Raw genomic sequence first — 19,761 nt, 5'->3', positions numbered from 1 at the left:
AAAATGGCAAAATTAAGTGAGACTGAAAAATCCCTTCTTCTTCCGGCTGAAGATGTATGTGCCGATGCTATAACGAACAAAAAATGTAAATGAATGGCAGGGCTGTATTTCCAAAAATTCAAGTTAAATCCCTGTCCAAGTACATGAGCCAGCTCCCATCTTGGATAGATGTTGGTTACTGGACAGTTGTTAATATTTGCCTGAAGCTGATCCCACCGGTGGATCCCAGAAGAGGACAAAATGGTGTGCCCATTCTTTTAACCATCAAACTCAACTAACCCTTCTGAAACTATGGATGCGAGAACCTCAACTCCTAACATAGGACAGTAGTCATTTCTGTTTTTAAAAAATCACTGGACAGTTATTGAGACCTAAACATCTAACACTGACTCCTGAAAAGCAGAACTGAGTGCAGAGAGAAAGCAACTCTCTGTCCTCGTCCTCAAAAAGGCTTGAGCCAATATAGCAGGTCTATGTGTATGTAAGAAACACACAAACCCAATGCTGCCATTTCCGCACATTTGCTTGCAAGCATTCTGGTTCATGTTGGGAGAGATGACTGATCTAAATGTTACTCCCTCCATTTCAAGCTACACTACTGCCACATGAAATCATTTTAGTGTCATGTGATGTCAAATATAACTTTACCACATGGCAACCCTATGAATGAGAGACCTCCAAGGGACCCTGTTACTACCAGCCTTACTCAGGTCCTGCAAACTCAGTTAGACCATCTGTAATAGTGTCTACTTACTGCCTTCCCCTCCACCAAGCACTAAATAATTATCAATTAGCTGTATTACTTTTTATTGAAACACAGTTATTTATAGTGTTTTTAAAAAATCTATGTTAGGGATTAAGTCACTTGAGAACTATTTTGGAAAAGCAAGATTTAAGTTTATATATTAAACACCAACAGAATGCTGAAGAAAGAGTGCAACAAGAGTATTAGGCTGCTGTGCATTCAAATACAGTACCGACTTGGTGTCAAAGCTACATCTGATGTTACAGCAGCTCAGAAAACAATAAGCTTATAAAGGAGCAGCCATTTCAGCTGGAGCCCCCAGACTCCGTTCCAGTGGGGCTACAGAAACTTTGGAGCAACATCTTTTCTCTTCCAAGGAAGCCAGAGAGAGGACTACTCTAACTCAGCATTTGGCCTATCACCAAAGTCCAGGCAATTGTTTCAGGAGATTCACAAGCAGTGAGCACTGTGGAGAGGTATGACCCCAATAACTCCCACTCACCAGGAATCAGAGAGTGCTCTGCAACTTTGGCTACCATTGCCAGTAGCCACTACTCCTTTGCCAACTGTGCATCTACACTCATCTATCCAGAGGGACATATTTCTCAGAGAGATAATGTCTTACAGAAACAGGTTATGTGCAAAATTGACAAAAACAGAACCCCAAACAATAATAGGAGGGTTATCTTTCTTTTTCTTAGTTTGTGCTGCCGGGAACTCTGCCAAGGGTGATGCCAACATTACATATTATCCTCTCTGGAGAAGCTCACCATGCCATTCTGGTATCTGCCTTGGTTGATAGAACTTCTGTTTCCCAACTATTTTAAAAATGATTTTCTATGGTTGGTGGTATTTCACTAATTTATTCCTGTATTCAAACCTTTTTAAGAATTATGCATGCTACACTATATTCTGTTTTCAGTGTCATGGGCCTAAATCCAATTGTTACTCCCAGAGTAGAGCCACTGAATTAATGGGAACTTGACTTACCTAAGTTCCACTGAGTCAAATGGTCCACTCTGGTTGGAGCTACCACTGAATTTATGCCACAGGATGCAAAATTTCCATAGACTGTTTTCTCGTGTTGACATCCAGAGAAAAGTATCCAATTTGAGAAATGTATTCCCCCCCGACCCCATAAAACACACTAATAACACTAAACCACAGTTTAGTATGTTAAGAGTGAACTTAAAAGTGAACTTAGCCATTGCTCTGGGGCAACCTGGAAGCCTTTGTTTCCTTTTCCAATTGACACTGGCTTGCCATGTTACTTGAACCTGACCAACTGATAAACCAGGAACCAGGGTCAAAGTGTGGTTTATGCTACTGGCTCATTGAACCATCATAGTTTAGCAAGAGCCTGGAACTCTGATGGTTTAAACCTAGAAGCAAAGGCTTCCAACCTTCTCCTTGGGCCCTTGCCCTGGGAGAGGGCACAAACCAAAGCCTTGCCAAAGTGTATGCATGTAACTTCAACTATCATTTAGTGTTAGCTCTGCCTGAACCAAGCCAATGAATACGTTCAAGTCAAACCAGGGAATGGATACAACGCTAGTCAAGTATAAAGTGAAATTTGTAATTAATTCTTCGCACAACAATTCCTAGGTGGCACAGGCAATTAATTACACATGTAGCAGCACTTCACAATGCTTTCCCCACAGTACCTTAGCTACTCTTCTTAATCACTAGAACAATTAAGTTTAGGCTCCTTTTTGGTCTCAAATATTAAAACCCAATGAAGTTTTGAATATGCTTGAATATGACAACTAAGCCATGCTCAACATACTTCGTAGATTTATTCATCCTAAGTGAATACTTCAGTCCAACTGGCTTTTGCCTTCCAGAAAAAACAGCTCTGATATTTCTGCAGCACATAAAATTAATATGGCATCCTTTAACATTTTTGTTAACTGAGACATGTTTCCACAGAGGCAGGCTGGCAAAAAGTTCACCAGAAAACTCGCCGTCACTTATTATTTTGTCATTTTTATTTTAACTAGGTTTTTTTCCCTAGCATACTTGTGAGAAATTCTTCATTAGGGAAAAAAAGAAAAGAAAAACAGTGGTGCGGATCCAACCGAAGTCAGTTCTGCTTGGTTCCAACTGAAATCAATGAGAATTGTTAGTCATGACTTGGGTTTCATTGATTTCAATGGGCACTAAGAAAAACTAACTCAGCGATAAACCCAACTTTATATGAGTGGTGACAAATAAATCCTATTCATTCAAATGGGTCTCCTCTGCATGGGAGTACAAAATAGGCTTTGGCCCTAGTCTGGATCCAATCCAGTGTATTTAGGCATTCATAATCTGGATCCTACTCTTTGTTGCCTTAGCACAACTTTTTTCCCACCCAACCTTTCCCATGTTTTCTTACAGCCAGCAACTCTGTGCTAAGCTACCAAACAACTGAAAGTCACACAGAAACGTCAACTAGTTCCAGGGATCAAGACTACTACTTGCCTCTTGGAGAAGGGGGCCCCCATTTCATCCTTCTGAGATGTTCCATAAATGGAACTGATGGTGGTGGGGCTTTTGCACACAGGACTCTTTCTCGTGGGGCTCAGACTTCCCAAGTTATGCTCAAATGGATGTGAGCCTGCCTGAAAGCAGCTGCCGCCCTGCAGAGCCGAGCCCAGCTGAGTCGGGTTGGAAGATGTCGGACTGGGCTTCTGAAGTGGACTGGGCCTGGGAGAACGGCGCCTGACCACCACCGACTGGAGGGGGCTCTTCAGCGCTGGGCTGCGCTCTTTCGGACTCAGCTCTGTCACAGCAGAGGCCCTTGATGCTGATCCCACGCCGTAACTGCCAACTTCTTGCCAGGGTTTTGACCCCTCTGAGGATTTAGCATCCTGGGCAGCTCCCCCTGAGAAGGGTGGCTCCTTGCTTTCATCCCCTTGGCTGTCCCCAGCACCCTGAGAACCCCGGGCATCCTTGGAAGAAGACTTCTTATCTTTCAGCGAGCGGCGCTTGGAGGACCCGGCTCTGCTGTGATTAGAGGAGGATCGAGATGAAGAAGACCTCCTTGACCGATCGGAGGACGACTTGTCAGAATTTCTAGAATGACTTCTAGACCTCGGGGACGGAGACCTCCTCTTAGGCGACCGAGAACGGGAGCGGCCCCTGCGAGGGCTATAAGCTTGGCGGTAGTTTTGCCAGTTGGACCTGTAATTTCCATAGCCACCTCGGTTATACTGGCCCCATGGGTAGAAACCTCTATTCCTTCCACGGAAGTAATACGGTCTCCGGTATCCTCTGTTATGCCCTCGAAAATCTCGATTCTGATAGACTCGCTGGTGGTTCCTCTCCCTGTTGTGCGATGGAGAATATGATCTCGAACGGGACCTAGAACTGAGGAGAGAGAAAAGGTTACTCATAAATTTCTTCAAATTCTGCAGCCTTCTGGCTACAGTAGGAGGGCATTAACCTGCTTTTATGATGATAGGCAGAATTCTCTTTTGCCTGTCTCTCGTCTCTTCAGTTTTATGTTAATGGATATATTATATTCCTTCTTATCAAACTTTCTCCTCCTTAACATGATATATTAATATTGTTAATATTGGAGTGTGTGTACTTATGTAAAAGAGATTGGAAAAAGACTAGAAAAAAACTTGGCTATAAATTCTTTTCCAGGAGATGTACAGTTAGCATCCACTGAGAGCTGGAATAGTCAGACTGTCAGAAATGAACCAGAGAAATGAAGGTTCAAATCCCTATTCAGTCATAAAGCTTACTGAGCAAGCTTGGATCTGCCACACATTTGCTCTAACCTACTTTTCCAGATTGTTGCATGTATAAAGCGTGAGGCGTAAGAACCATGTAAACTTCATCAAATGTTCATCAAAGAAAATTGGCTATAACTGCAACATACAAACTGATACAAAGCTCTTAAAAGCCCCACTATATACTGAAGGCAAGGGTTCCCATGAACGCTGGATCAGATTACCTCTTCCAAGTAAAGTGGGGAGACTCTTTACTTAAAACTCAAACCCTGGAGACCCACTGAAAGTCAGAATAGGCCACGTGGAACACTAATCTGACCACTACAAGACTTATAAAAGATATGCTGCAGAGCACAGATTTTAAAATGGGATAAACAACCTTTTCAAGAAACAACAACATCTGGTACAAACCCACGCAAAGAGGAACTGCTGCCTTGTCTCTTCCATGACCACTGTCATGAGGGGCAAAAGCCAGAGCAGTGCTTACCTTGGGTACTGTCTCATTCGCAAACACTTTCAGCAACGTAAGAGGGAAGAGACATGTACACAGCCTGGCGCAGGCAGCAACAATGAGCCAATTAAGAGGTGTTCCCAAAGCACCAAGCAGGGGCCAGTCCCCAGGGCTACTCCATTTTGTTATCCATTACTGCTGAGGGACCTGTGGCCTGCTCCTTCCAAAATCCATTCTGCCATTTTACAGGCATGAAACTTGAAAGGTTTCACACCAAAATTTGTGGAGACTGTTCATGAGAAATCATTTGAAAGGACACTGTGCATGGATACAGCCAACACTGTACAATGAGCAGGATGGGCATTTTTGTTTTTCATGGATCCTGCAGTTGGGCTACAAAAATCAAATGCTAAATTTTAACACCAACTGGGTTGAGACCACTCCACAAATGCATGGAAAATAATAAAAAACCTGTTTCCTGTAAAGAAACAGGCTGCCTTGAGTTGAAACAGACCAAAAGGCAACTCCCTTGAGAGGAAAGAATAAATGCCACGTTCTCCTAAGCCAAGCCTCCAAAAGCAACCAGCTGCTGCTGCTTTCCCCCTCTGCGTCAGGATTCGGACCCACAAGTCGGTTATCCTTAAGGAAGGAAACGTACCTCTGTGAGTTAACTACGACCTTGCCCGATGAGCTGTACACGCAAGCCTCTTCCATTTCGCTTCTCTAGCCAAGTCATTTGCAAAACCAAACCTTCTCCAGCAGCTGCCCACAACCACAGACACTTTGCATGCTGGCTTCACTCTCCCTTTGCCACCGATCTCTTGGAGGAAGCCGGACATTCCCAGCCTACTGTTATCCCTCCCCTAAAGCTTCTGCCCTCTGCTTGCGTTTCAGCTTTTCTCCTCCATCTGGCTTTGTTCTCTCCTCCTACTCCTCCACCCTCTTCTATTTTACTGTTGCCTTTCTGCATCTTGGTTAAAAATATGTTCTAATTGTTAAGTCATTCCTGCTTCCAGCTTAACAAAATACAGCATCTTTGTGATTGCTTACAAATGATTTAAAAAGTAAATGAGTACAGATGACTAATACAAAAATCTAACCAGAGCCTCAAGTAGGTAGGAAAGCAGAGAAATACTATGCATAGTACAATTTACATTTGGGTTTTTTTGGAGGTGTCAAGTAAGTGGCTTCCTGGGATTATTATTTTTTCTTTTGGGGGGGGGGGCAGCAAAGAAAAGAAAATCAATCCAAGCTTAGCAAGTAACTAGATCACAAAATTAGTCCCCCTTCAAAGGTTTGAGTACTATGAATATTAACCTTTCTCTCTAGCTGTCAGTCACCAGCTCCACTTCATGATTCTTGCCAGATGCCACTAGGAGTGAGTTGAGGTTATAACTATCTTTGTTCTAGCAGCTAGAAACTGTTGTTCTAGCAGTTTTAATATTACAAAAGCAAGTAAGCTACAAGTTTCAGAGCCTGAAAATCAGGGGTGTAAGGGCTACTGTGACATTTTGCTATAGAATTTCACAGATGTGTGTTCTGTATCATTGTCAAGAGGTTGACAATCTTTTATCTGCCTCCAGCTATCAAAAGCCACACTTAAAAGAATCAAACCATAAGGATCTTAAGTTAGAAAGTACAGATAGCTAGAAAGAAAGTCTTAAGCACATATTCTATCATGTTTGTCAAAGCACAGTGTAAGAAACACATATATATATACACACACACATTCACACACCACAATAACATATAGCATTCCTCCAAGTCAGAAGAAGCGCTGGAATGAGCCAGTCACTGAGAATACCTGCCAACGCACCCAACTCCAAAGGAAAACAACACACTGAACAGGCTCCTTCAGACAATGTAAGAAATATCAAGATATTTTGAAGCTGCTATTTCTATTCCTGAGCCATTTTTTAGAATTGGCTGGTAAATGAAAGCAGTAGGTTAAGATGGTAGATTATTCAAAGTAGTCTGGAACTGAGCTAAAGGTTTTCCGTCTGAGAATTCCCATTTGCAATGGCTTCGTAAAGACGCAGAAAGAACCTAAGAACAAACAGCACATTCAGAAGCAATCCGTAGCACTTACCTGAGCCTCCGTTTTCTTGATCGTGAAACAGACCGAGATCTGGACCGAGACTTTGAAAAAGACCGAGATCGGGACCGGGACCCAGATCTCGAACGAGAAGAACGGGACCCTGATTTTGATTTATTTGTCTTGGACATCTCTGACAACTCCTTTTACCCAAGCCTGTCAATACAGAAGGAAACAAGAAAAAAACAGCAAGTGAATGGTTTTCCAGCTTTCCTCCTTGACTATATCCCGAACAGATCATTTTCTTTGCAAGACAAAAACATGAACAGAGATCTATCTAACAGACTCTAAAATGGAATCCTAAAGCAAACACCAGAACCGGAAGATGACAGAAGCCTTGAGCACTCTCTGGACCAGCCTTTCTCAACCTTTCTACTCTAAAAGAACCCTTGAAATAATTTTCAGGTCTGAAGGAACCACTGTATTGAAATTATTATATCTACAGCTCAAAAAACTGCCCCCATGACAATATCTTATGATTAAAAAGAAGTCCATAGCAACCTTTGGGTGACATTAGGGCTCCATTAGGGAACCCTGGATGAGAAACCCTGCTCCGAACTAATTTAGGGACTCTTTTGCTGTCACCCATATTTCCCATCCTCTTGTCGCTTCTGCGACCAACCAAAAGGTACAACTTTGTCCTTTCCCAAAGACTGTGATCAGAAGGGGCTCAAAACAACATTAACACAGGTACAGTTCAAAATGAAGTTAAAGTTTAAAACATAAAAAAGTTATAGCATTAAACATTACTTTTAAAACTCTTTCTAAAAAGTTGTATTAAAACTCCCTTTCTCGACAGCCAGTTGCTTGCCGAAAGCCTGCCTGAATAAAAAGGTCTTTCTATCATATAAAATCTTTCCACCAGCCGTGAGAATGGAGCCCTGTAAGAAATCTCCGAATAACAAAAGAATACTTACAGACTAACTCTAAGGATGAGGCACTGTTGACGCTCTGACTAACCCTCTTCCTGCTAAACCCAGTTATACACTTGTGACAACCAGGCAGCCGCTGGGGACTCCCCTTACAGCCAAAATGCATTGGGAGCCCTTCCAAGTAGTTCTACGCTTCAAAGACTGGTGAGGGAAACTGGCTTTTCCTACAGTATCAAATGCCTTTAAAGAATCACCTTTTCAAAGGCAGGATGAAGGAAAGAGATCTTAAGTGAAAGTCTCACAATTTTAAAGATACAGTACACAAAATGCAAAACAGCAGCCAAGCAGGTTCAAGGGAACATTTAGAAATGTCTCAAAGAGCCTCTTTCTAAGGAATGCAGCAGAAAAACTGGGCCAGTTTTTAAAACACTATTCAATCAATAAGAAGCAAAATTCATTTCCATACAGGTTCTCCCCAAAATTAAATTGGAACACATATTATCTTATGGCTATGTGGCCAGCTGGAGAAACGTCAGGAATAAACTCTTCTGGAGCATGGCCACATAGCCCAAAAAACCCACAAAAAACGTATTATCTTCTTTATCATCCTGGTTTTATAAAAGGCTGTAAACAGAGAATAAACACACTTCTTTAAAAAAAAAAAAGAGGGAAAACAACCGATTTGCAAAGCTGTTTATTTGCTGCCAACATTCAAAATTTGTTTTCCAAACTGGCATCCTTAATAGTACACCGTAAAAGCTCATCTGACATACCCCATCCCTTGACACACAGTTCTAATTCTGGCTAGAAATAAAAGGGGGGGAAAAGAACCTGAGTTCTCTCCCATGTCCTGGCCATTTCTGAAATCTAACAAGGGACGCTGCATGCCTCAAGTAATCCTGAGCGAAGGCCCTGGAAACTCCAGCCTCTCTTTCTGCCAAGGCTGGGCTGAAGACCTAACCCTATAAGCCGACACCTGGCTTGTCCCATCACTTTCGCTCCACAAAGAGCTCATGTTCTGTGCAGCAAAGTATGCTCTGGCTGAATTCAGAGGCATCCACTTAACTGGGAAAACCTTTGTTCCTCAGAAAGTGGGGTTAAATTCGCACGTTTTGCTGCCGTCGCACCCTCCCTCCCTCACAACCTATACCTATTCCAAGCATTTACAAAGACTGGACAACAATGAGATTGGGATTTCCAGACAGTGTATTAGTCAGGGGTTAAATGTGCTCCTTCTCCCCACCATCCCCAAAGTAAAAGGGCTCTTCTTTCAGAGTCAGCTGTTCTCTGAGCATTCAGGAAGCCCAAGCAGATTTCAAGATTTCAGCCTCTGCTGACATGCCCCCAACAGGATATAAGTATAGATGAGATTTGAAATAGAAAAGAATCACAATAAGATCCAAGTAGTAAATTTCTGTGGTTTTTAAAAAAAATTCTAAAAATAAGCAGAAGGGAGATATAGTCCTTCCTGGAGCTGGTTTATATAGAAATGAGGCTTTCTGAGTAGGGAAAGTAATGTAGGGAGCGTTCTTCAGCAATCTGGTCATGACTGAGACCTGGTTTGACTTTGGCACTCCCTCAAACCCAAGACTTGATTCATTCCTTCTGAAATGGACCAGATGGATCAATTAAGAGGGCAAAGATGCCTTAGCAAGCACATTATGCAAGAGTAAAGGGATACCATTTTTGCACGATTTTAACTAGTGTTTGGAAAATGGAGTTAAAATGGAGTTTAATGTCCTGTTCAATTTAGTTTCATATTTAAGTGGTTGGCCTCAGAGCCAATCCTGTATACAAAATGCAGGTCATACAGTCCAATGGGCTTACCTTTTTAAAGCTACAGTCAATCTCAAGATATAACACATTAAACTGAGTCTCCATTCTCCATATCACCAGAAACAACTACCCCTCATCTGCCATTTCCTAGGATCCCTCCGTCAACAGCACTTCTTCAAATTTGCACTCTCAATTCAGACTTAATTACTAGTAAGTCCTCTTTCAGCCTCAGCAGCAACACGCCCAGCGTCTGACCTCAAAGACAGCTTAATGGGCAGAAATAACAGTTAACTCGGACTGACCTTTTGGCCAACTTGGCCAGATCAAAGATACAGTTCAGGATCAGCCAAGTTAATGACGCAGCCAAGTGACCCTCCAATTGCTGTGGTTCCCTGATAGTAACTTGGGAAACACACACTAGCACTGATTTCCAAGCGTTTGTGCGCTGTTGTATGCATGCGCTTTGTGCTGGACTGTGCAGTAGTTTTGTTCAATAGAAAATCTACCTCAGGTTTAGCACCAACTACCAACGCTGAAACTTATGTTTCTGAAAGTGATGTTTTTATTTCATTTATGATATTTTAAATAGTTTTGACTGGAAGTTATACAACAAACACACACACCCCCCCACAAAGGCCTTCAAACAATTAGCACTGGGACGATTCAGGAAACTAACCTGGCTTGAAATGAACTCTGCCGTGACACAATTCAAAGGTCACCAGTCACTGTCTCCTTCCACTTATGCAATAAAAAACAGCAATTCTGCAAAACAAAAGTAATAGCACTGTTATATTTTGGTGAAAGGTGAAAAGGAAGCATTGATCAAACCTTCTTCAGAACTACTACCTTTACATATGCTTATCTTCCCAAGACAGCTATGCAAACATACAGACCTACCCAGCTTGAGCACTGACTTCACCTGAAGACAGATTAATATAAACTTGCCAAGTCTCCATGCATTGCAAGGAGGAAGCATTCAGAAGGAATGACAAAAATGGTATAACATTATAAATGAATAAAGCATTTAATGTCTCAAGGAAGAGGCCTCATTCACTTCCCGCTGTAGGTAAGGGGAAACTGACTTCAATGCAAAACCTAAGCCAAAGAAAAGGGTTTGTTTTTAGAAGAAAAACAGTTCTCTTCTGCATAGAGCACAGAAATGTTCCTTCTCAGAAATGTAGGAAATATTCTCATGTTTGCAAGAATTGGAAGGAGGAGGAGAGACAATGCACTTTAATATCTGGTACCTCTCCCAGGTCAAATCATCCATGTGCCCACAGTCCAAAATGCCCCATTTTTCTTTTGAAGCAACCCCTGTGGCTAGATAATCATCCATGGTTTTCATCATCAATGTTTTTCTTATTAGAAAGATTAATCAGGATGCCAAAAGGCATCAGAGTGTCCTGTTCACCCCGAGCGTCACCTCCTTATTCCAAAGATGACAGGGCACCGCATGACGTGAACAGAGAGAGCACGCACACAGCCATGAGGGACTGGTGACTTATACATGGGAGCCAAATCCAGGATCAATTGCCTATTTGGACTGACAGGTCACATTCTTTTGACCAGACATGACAGTTGGATCACAATCCAGCCAAAGCACCAATGAAAGGAAAAACCTGCATGACACAACAAACAGACTGGGCAGAAACATCAGAGCCAAGGCTTTACCGATTATTAGGTGTAAGAAAAGCCCCTTTTCTGTATATATGTGGCCTTCGACACCCGTCTTACCAAGTTAGCTGGAGCCTAATTTTCTATTTTGTCTCTAAAATCCTTCTCCCCCACAAAATGGTCACTCTGTGCAACAAAGGCAATTGTTTTCTGTATCATGTGCTTTCTTTTTGTCTGCAAAACAAATCGCCTGCATGCTATAGTGTGATGTTGTTACCTGTTTAACACAAATAGATTTCTGTTGTGACTTGAGCTCATGGGGCAAGCCTGGGATTCTGCCGGCGAAAAATGATTTGCCTTCCTAAGACTGAGGCTGCAAGCCTCCTACAAGTTTAATTTTTAATCAGTCTGGGGGAAGGTTAGCCTGAGGAAGAAAAACACCTTTTGCTCAACCCAGGGAAGCCCAAAGGTCCCTCGCCAACAGACAGGGCAGCCAGCCAAGCGCTCCTCCTCCTCCTCCTCTGTGTCAATCCACCTAGGCTTTAAAAACAAGAAGTCACCATCTGTTCCCTCTGGATCTCAAGGGATGTTTTAATTGCCTTGCACCTGAAAAGGGACCGTTTATCTCCTTGCCCTATCATCATCATTGCTGAGCAAGAATAACATCTAGCCCTAAGCTTATGGTTACATTCTATTTCTCCCCAGGAGACCTTTGTTGCCTTTGAGGTCTGTCCTGATTTTCTTACAGATCACGAACATTTTGTGGGAAGGGGCTACCAGATTTTAAGCACTTTACTAGGCAATACGGAAGGCATGCCTAGGGAGCAAGAACTGCACCTTTATTATAGTTGCAATTTATAAGAGGGGCAACCTCTTCAAGGGTTGATATTTTGTACTGCATAATTTCACCAAACTGCTATCCAAAGTGGGCCACTATCTATTTCAGACTATAATGTTCTGGGTTGTGCAGCAGAGACCTGTTTCTTTTCTAAGGCAGGGTAAGGAGTTGCATCTAATGGGTTGGTGGATGGATGGACTGAATCGACAACACACTCCCTTTCTCACATGAAAAAACGTGTTCCCTCTTACATCAAAATTTCGACATCCTATCTGCCAACGTAACTACAGATGTGTAGGTTGCAGGAGTGTAGTTATGGTGTTAAAATGGCTGTGGTCATAATGGCAGAGAGCACAAGAGGTTGTCTCTATGAAGACGCCCAGAAGGCAGCAGGGCAGCTTTTTCTGGCAACAAAACCAGCTTTCTCCTCTCTCCTCCTGCAGCTGCTGTGCTCACTCCAAAAAGCGCGTTAGACTGGGATAACAGAGGGGTCTAATGGTGTAAGTCACCAGAAGAATTCACAAGTCAGGTAGCTTCCAATTTCTGTCTATAAAGTTCTGTCTACAAACCACCAGATTGCAACCGTAAACAGTTCATTTCACACCGTCTGGGGACAAGCAAAAGCGTAGACTACCAGGCGTACGTAAAGAGCTTGAAAACCTAAGCGCTGTCACCAGATGGCAACCAAATATGAGCAAATAAATAGTAACAGATAGGGCTTTACTCTGTATCATATGCTCAAGGAGAACACCTGAAATGACAGGTTCTTGAACTCACTGAATGCGAGGAAAGAGAGGAGAACGTACAAAACTTTCTCAGGGAAGGGGTAGCTTGAAATTTTACTCCCCAGGCAAGGTTATATGGAGCAGCTTTTGAGGAAGCTGGTTGCAGCTGCCCCGGCGATCTGGCATCCCTTTTGATGTGGAACTACACTTCCGAGCAGCACCAGGCTAAATGAGGAGTTAAATCCATCTTCAGCTGTTCCCCAGGAATTTATTTCAGGCAGGGCAGCTAAGTATGAATCTCATCTCAGCTGTTATAGCTGCAGTCAGAAAGTTTCAACAATGTTCAAGAAATCTCACCTTAGAAACTGTTAGTTTAGCATCCCTACATGTGTTCACCAAGAACCAAACAAAAACCAGTCATTACACAAGTCCTGTCTTCAGGTAACTACACATTCTGGTTGGCCTAACTGAAACGTTGCACTACACTTTTAAGGTGTATAAAGTACCTTGAAAAATCTGTTTTCAAGGTCTGTTAGCATGCACACTTATCAAAACTATGTTATTCTATGCGATAGTGGTTTAATTGCCAAACCTTTCTTTGACGAAATCTAGAAGCACTTTTGTAAGTCCTAGGCGTCTTCAATGCCAGTTGTAGTGTGACAGTGATTCCACATCTGCCTCAAGTTCTTTGCATGTGTGTCTCCTCCAAATGACTGGGCTCCTCTCCCCACTTTCTGCAAGAGGTCTCTTACTCTATCTATGCTACTTGGGGTCAATGATAATACTGTTTGACTAAAATGCCTTCAGATGAACCAGAGATTTGCTTTGGCTGTTGAGTTGAAAATAAAAAGTTCAGGGGCCAGGCTCTCACTTGGATAATGCAAGTGTCATTTGGGGAATAAGTTGAACTGACCAGAAAAAAGGCCATTGCAGTATATGAGAAACAGGCAACACAATCGACTACAGACCCACAATGGGACCAAGTCTCTGTTCCTATTCTCAGGCAAGCCTCATACAAGACAACCGTTTGCACCTTAGAGAAACAGAACACCTGCTCCTTCTGCTTTCAACCACAATGGAAAACAATTATGTCTGGGAAAGGCGAGAACTCATTCTGAGGAAAAACAACCTTTTGGTTTAAGGTTTCTTGCACTTTCAGTAGCATCTATGAGACACTACAGTGGCAACCATCTTTAGCAAAGGGCTGGACCTTGTGTTCTGGCAACTGGTTAACTGTTAACAAGGTCAAAACAAACTCTTGCAACTGGTGCAATAATTCACTTACACAGTTGTGTTTGGACCCAGTCATTATTTTCTTAAGATGATATTAAAGACATTGTTTTACAAAAATAAACTGAGTTTGGTTTTTGCAAATGGCAGCACAAAACTCAGTAAGAAAGACAGAGTGATCCCATCCCGCTTGCATGTAGGAATGATTTGAACTTTTGGGAGATAACATCTATTAACTTCAGAAAGCAGAGAAGCGGAATGGTTTTATTTTGTACTGGAACAAAAACGTAGTGTAAGCTTTTGCTGATTTAAGTTTACTTCCTCATGGTTACGCTACACACTTCTTCCTTTCTCTCTGCTAGCTTCAAAGATACTACAAGATCCCTTTGCATACTGATCCAACCTATGTCTTTAAAATAGTAACAATTCCTTTACATGCTGTATAATTAACTAGGGTCCAAAACACACTGCAGAAATAATCCAGTTTGAGACTGCTTTGACTGCCCTGGCTCAGTGCTAGGGAATCCTGGGAACTGTAGTTTATTGTGGCACCAGAGCTCTCTCCAACAGAGAAGGCTAAATGTCTCACAAAACTACAGTTCCCAGAATTCCCTAGCATTAAACCTGGGCAGTTAAAGCCGTCTGGAGTGTGTTTTGGACCTAAGACTCTTCTTCCAAAAGCGATTTAACTATGAACATGTCATTCATGGCCACACAAACAGAAACCATTGCTTTGAAATTGCTTCCACTGGAACTCACTGGGAACTACTTAATACCAAGTGAGCCCATTGGCTCATCCAGATTACTTCTGCCCACTTTGCACCGATTAGCAATGGTTCTGCGGTTTCAGTCTGGAAGCTTTCCCAGACCTGTTTGGAAATGCCTGGGATTAACCAAACCTGGAACTTTCCGCATGGCAAAACATGCTTTCTAATACTGAGATGCCAACCTCTCCTTTATTAATTCGAGGTTGACATATATATATTTTTAATGAGGGCACTGGAACTCTAGGACACTAATCTTAGCACCCTGGAAGAGCCATGTACTTAATTATACGGGTTTCCTAGATACAGTCAGCTGCAAAACAGATGTCGATATTTTAGGTTTCGATTTAAGTAGCTCTGTATCAATTCCAGGCACTCAGGTTTCCTCTTGCACTGTGTTAATTTCTTCATGTTGCTAATTAATTGTATACAATGTATTTTCTGAAACTGGAACCATTTTCTGAAGACAAAAATAGTAGTAGAAAACTCTTTTAAAAAGCTTCAGCCCATGTCACCTCTCCTACTTGTTCCAACTTTGCATGGACAGCTCCAACTTTGTCCCCGAAACATCCCACAAACTGGACCAGTGGTTCCCAAACTTGGTCCTCCAGGTGTTTGGGACATCAACACTCAGAAGCCTCAGCCAGGAATTCTGGGAGCTGAAGTCCAAAACATTTGGAGGACCAAAGTTTGGGAACTAGACCTTGCAACACAGATGGCTGCGCATCTTGGGGCTCTCCAGATATTGTTGGACTGCAGTTCCCATCAACCTGCCAACACAACCAACAGCGAGTTAGCAGGAGTCGCAGTCCCAAAACATCTGGTGGGCCACAAATGGCCTGATCTTGCCTTACAATAATACTCTCTCTCTCTACAGCATCTTCAAAGAAATGAAAAAAAGCCACTAATAGACTCCTATTTGCCCAGGAAATTTACCTCTCATTTGAATCCATTGCTCCATGTTCTAGTCTCTGGAGCAGCAGAAAACAAGCTTGCTCCATCCTCAATATGGCATCCCTTCAAGTATTTAAACCTGGCTATCATATCAACTCTTAACCTTCTCTTCTCCAGGCTAAACCTATCCAGCTCCCTGAGTCTCTCCTCATAGGGCTTCATGGTTTCCAGACCCTTCACCGTTTTGGTGGAATCTCTTTTCCTGCAGCTTGCATCCATTGCTCTGTGTCCTATTCCCTGGAACAGCAGAAAACAAGCTTGCTCCCTCCTCAATATGACATCCCTTCTAATATTTAGACAGGGCTATCCTATCACTCCTTAACCTTCTCTTCTCCAGCCTAAACACCCCCAGCTCCCTAAGTCTTTCCTCATAGGGAACGGGGGTTTCCAGACCTGGAAGTTCCTCCTAATATTGGGGTGGAATCTCTTTTTCTGTAGTTTGAATCCATTGCTCTAGATCCTATTCTCTGGAGGAGCAGAAAACAAGCTTGCTCCCTCCTCAACATGACATCCCTTCAAATACTTAAAGAGGGCTCTCATATCACTTCTTAACCGACTCTTCTCCAGGCTAAACATCCCCAGCTCCCTAAGGCTCTTCTTGTAGGGATGGTTTCCAGACCCTTCACCATTTTAACTGTCCTCCTTACAGATGAGCATATATGGCAGTAATTAAAGAAAAGACATTACATTTCTGAGAAAAGGAGTGTTTCTCTGCCAATGGCAGTTGGTGAAGAGCTGCAGTTAAAGCTTATTTAACTTGGCAGGTCCAGGTCCTTCTGTCCACTGAACCATGAAACTCACTGGGTGTCTCTGGAAGAGGCTCTCTTTTTCTCTCTCTGACCGAATGACCGATGCCACGTATCCTGCCGCCTTGAGCCAACTGGACAGAAAGCAGGACATAAATGCAAGGAAGGAGGCTTTGGTGCAACCCCATTGCCCCCCCCCCCAAAGTGAAAAAGCAGACCCAGTCCATGGCTTTCTTAACCAAAAATACACTCGTCCCTCCACATTTGGTGGGATTAGGGGCACTGGTGACCCCCGTGAATATGGGAAAACCACACATTTACAAAAAGACGATGTTTTTACGTTGCAAGATGTTGCAGCAGCTTTGAGACTAACTGAAAGAAATTGGCTCCATGAGCTTTCTTAGACTTAAAGCCTACTTCCTCAGATACTGATACTACAGACTAACGGCTATATCTTTGAATTCTATGCTTTTACCCGAGAGGACACCTCTCTAGGAATCTCTAGGTCCTCCAGGGCAATTCTATGGTCAACATCTGCCAGAAATTGACCATTGAGTCACACTGGAGGAGCTACAAATGCCTAGTAGAAAGTCCTCTCTAGGAATCTCTAGGTCCTCCAGGGCAACTCTGTGGTCAACATCTGCCAGACACTGACCATTGAGTCACACTGGAAGAGCTACAAATGCCTAGTAGAAAGTCCTCTCTAGGTCCTCCAGTGGAACTCTATGGTTAAATTTGATCATAGAGTTGCGCTGGAGGACCTAGATATTCCTAGAGAGGAACGTATTAATCAAATCTGTTATTAATTAAAGCCACAAATATGGAGGGATGAGTACAGTTTAGGTAGAAAAACCCAGTCTGACGTCGTTTTAGCCCCATTCTACAGAGGACCCTGGGATTTGGACCCCAAAGGCCAAGCCAACCTGGGAACCTCTCAAGGTTGCGGGACTGCAACTCCCATCGTCCGCAGCTGAGATGGGAGTTGTAGTCCGACCCCAGGAGGCTTATTTTGGGGGATGCCGCCCCCTTTTCCTCTCCTCAGAGGCCTCCTCACAGCGGCCTTCATTCCCTCAGGCCTTCTTTCCTCTGCCTCCTGAGGTAAAAAATGGCGATTCGCGCGGGGAACCGGCCTCCGCTGCCTCACTTACCGCCCAGCCGCCGCCTCACCGTCCGCCTCCGTAGCGGCGAAGTGGCCCAGGCCCTCCTCTGCGCGCGTTCCTACCAAGGCCTCTCACCGAGCGAGCCTGGTGGGAATTGTAGTTCTTACGGTGCCACGTTCCCATTGGCCGCCTCGGACAATGTCCGGATAGAGAACCACAACTCCCAGCATGCCTTTCTGCTACTCACTCCCGCGCCTCGCAGAATCTCAAGGCCTCAACCCCTTTTTTCTAAGCGATTCTCCTTAGCTTCTCCGTCCGCCATTTTCTTGTTCTTTCCCTGAGCCTGATGGGAAATGGAGTCTTTGCCTCAACACGGTTCCATTGGTTCTTATGGAGGCTTATGGGGCCCATGGACTACAACTCCCAGATTTAAAGCGTTTGAGTGAAAGTTCTCCAAGGAGGGGAGCTTGTTTTGTCTCCTCATAGAAAATGGCTTCTTTAGTGATTTAAAAAATACGTGTGAGAAGGAAAATAAAGGCAAAGGAGTGGCAAAAATAACACAGTCAGAATCATTTAAAAATGGTCAAAACACACATTTTTAAGAACAAAAAACAGTATTAAAAGTATTTATTTATCACCTTTTTTGGGGCAACAACCAAAAAATAAACCCTTTCCCTTGAAAAGTGGAAAAAAACACACACAAAACGTATTTTAATCCAGTTTTAAGGCCTCAAGAAAGGGTGCCTCTTTGTAGAAATAATCCTGTTTCACACCACTTATAAGTAATAAATAAATAATAACATTTTTATTTCTATCAAAGATAATTGATAAGACCTTCAGCCTTCTCACAAAACTACAAATCCCAGGATTCCATAGGATGGAGTCTATGAGCCTTTTCTGTGTGAGAGGGCTCTGGTGCCACAATAAATTACAATTCCCAGAATCCCCTAGCACTGAGCCAGGGCAGTTAATAATAACTGGGTTATTTCCTCAGTGTGTTCCGGACCATGGTTATACGTAAATAACTACATTGCGGTAATACTACAAAACACAATTGTGTATTATGCTTTGTGTTTTGTAGTATTACCACAATGTAGGAACATAGTTATATAACTGCGGTAATACTACAAAACACAATTGTGTGTTTTGTATTTTGTACTTTGTAGTATTACCTCAATGTAGGACCATAGTTATATGTAAGTAGCTACACTGCGGCAATACTACAAAACACAATTGTGTGTTTTGTGTCCAAAACACACTGAGGAAATAATCGGGTTTGAGACCGCTTTAACTGCACTTGTTCAATGCTGGAGGATTCTGGGAACTGTAGTTCCATGGGACATTGAGCCTTCTCTGTCAGAGAACTACAATTCCCAGGATTCCCTAGCACTGAGCCAGGGGCAGTTAAAGTGGTCTCAGAATGGATAATTTCTGCAATGTGTTTTGGACCAAGGTGGACTTTGGTTAGAAATTCAGCTCTCTTGTTTGGGGACTTGGAGGGAAAGCTGCCCCACAAAAATATTGACACTAGAGTGGCATCAATGTCAAGGAAAAAACTCCCAAAATTTATTAGAAAAGGAGCAGAATTTGGGAATTGTGACTTTTTGTATTGCCTGTAACTGCAAAATGGTTACATTTGTTATTATAAAGGGCTCTTCTTTGCTAATCTCTTTGTTGAAGTTTTATATCATTTGTTTATGTCTTTATTTCTGTTTTTCCCTAGTTACTTTGTTTAAAAAAACTTCTATTAATATATGTTGATTTCCATTATATTTTAGGTGCCAATGAGTCTCATTGCTTCCATTGGAAACCAAATACTGACATCTTATGGCAAGAAAGGTACAGTACATTTTCCCCACTGGACCCATTATACAGCTCTTATTTGTACAATGAATGTAGTATTGATTTCTGTTCTGTACTTGTAATTACTGCTTTTGGCCTGATTTCTTTGTCTCAGTATTAGTAAGAGATTTGGTTGCTGCTGATTGCAAGATGTTGTTGTTTTTGTCATATGCCTTCAAGTCATTTCCACGTACGTCAATGCTGTCACAGGGTTTTTCTTGACAAGTTGCTTCAGAGAAGGAGAGTTGTCATTGCCATCCTCTGAGGCTGAGAGTGGACTTGTCTAA

General features: G+C 42.7%; 1 protein-coding gene across 4 annotated transcripts in view; it reads right to left on the bottom strand.

Moving 5' to 3' along the window:
• The window catches only part of THRAP3 (thyroid hormone receptor associated protein 3), a 29,922-nt gene extending 12,063 nt beyond the window's left edge, over positions 1–17,859 (bottom strand). The window contains exons 1-5 of one of the 4 annotated variants that reach the window (XM_042439233.1): positions 17,681–17,859; positions 16,588–16,666; positions 10,338–10,423; positions 7,008–7,169; positions 3,209–4,096 (exon numbers count right to left, since the gene is read on the bottom strand). In XM_042439233.1, coding sequence (XP_042295167.1) covers positions 3,209–4,096; positions 7,008–7,144 — 1,025 coding nt within the window. In that variant the 5' untranslated portion in view covers positions 7,145–7,169; positions 10,338–10,423; positions 16,588–16,666; positions 17,681–17,859. Of the gene's footprint in view, positions 1–3,208; positions 4,097–7,007; positions 7,170–10,337; positions 10,424–11,716; positions 11,736–16,587; positions 16,667–17,680 lie in introns of those variants that run through there. The other 3 variants (XM_042439232.1, XM_042439235.1, XM_042439234.1) reach the window with 3 other exon arrangements.
• Between the last annotated feature and the right edge of the window lie 1,902 nt (positions 17,860–19,761).

Source organism: Sceloporus undulatus, chromosome 9 (genome assembly GCF_019175285.1).
Source record: "Sceloporus undulatus isolate JIND9_A2432 ecotype Alabama chromosome 9, SceUnd_v1.1, whole genome shotgun sequence".
NCBI lineage: Eukaryota > Metazoa > Chordata > Lepidosauria > Squamata > Phrynosomatidae > Sceloporus > Sceloporus undulatus.
The sequence above is the reverse complement of the archived record's forward strand: the minus strand, read 5'-3'. Positions and strand labels throughout refer to the sequence as shown.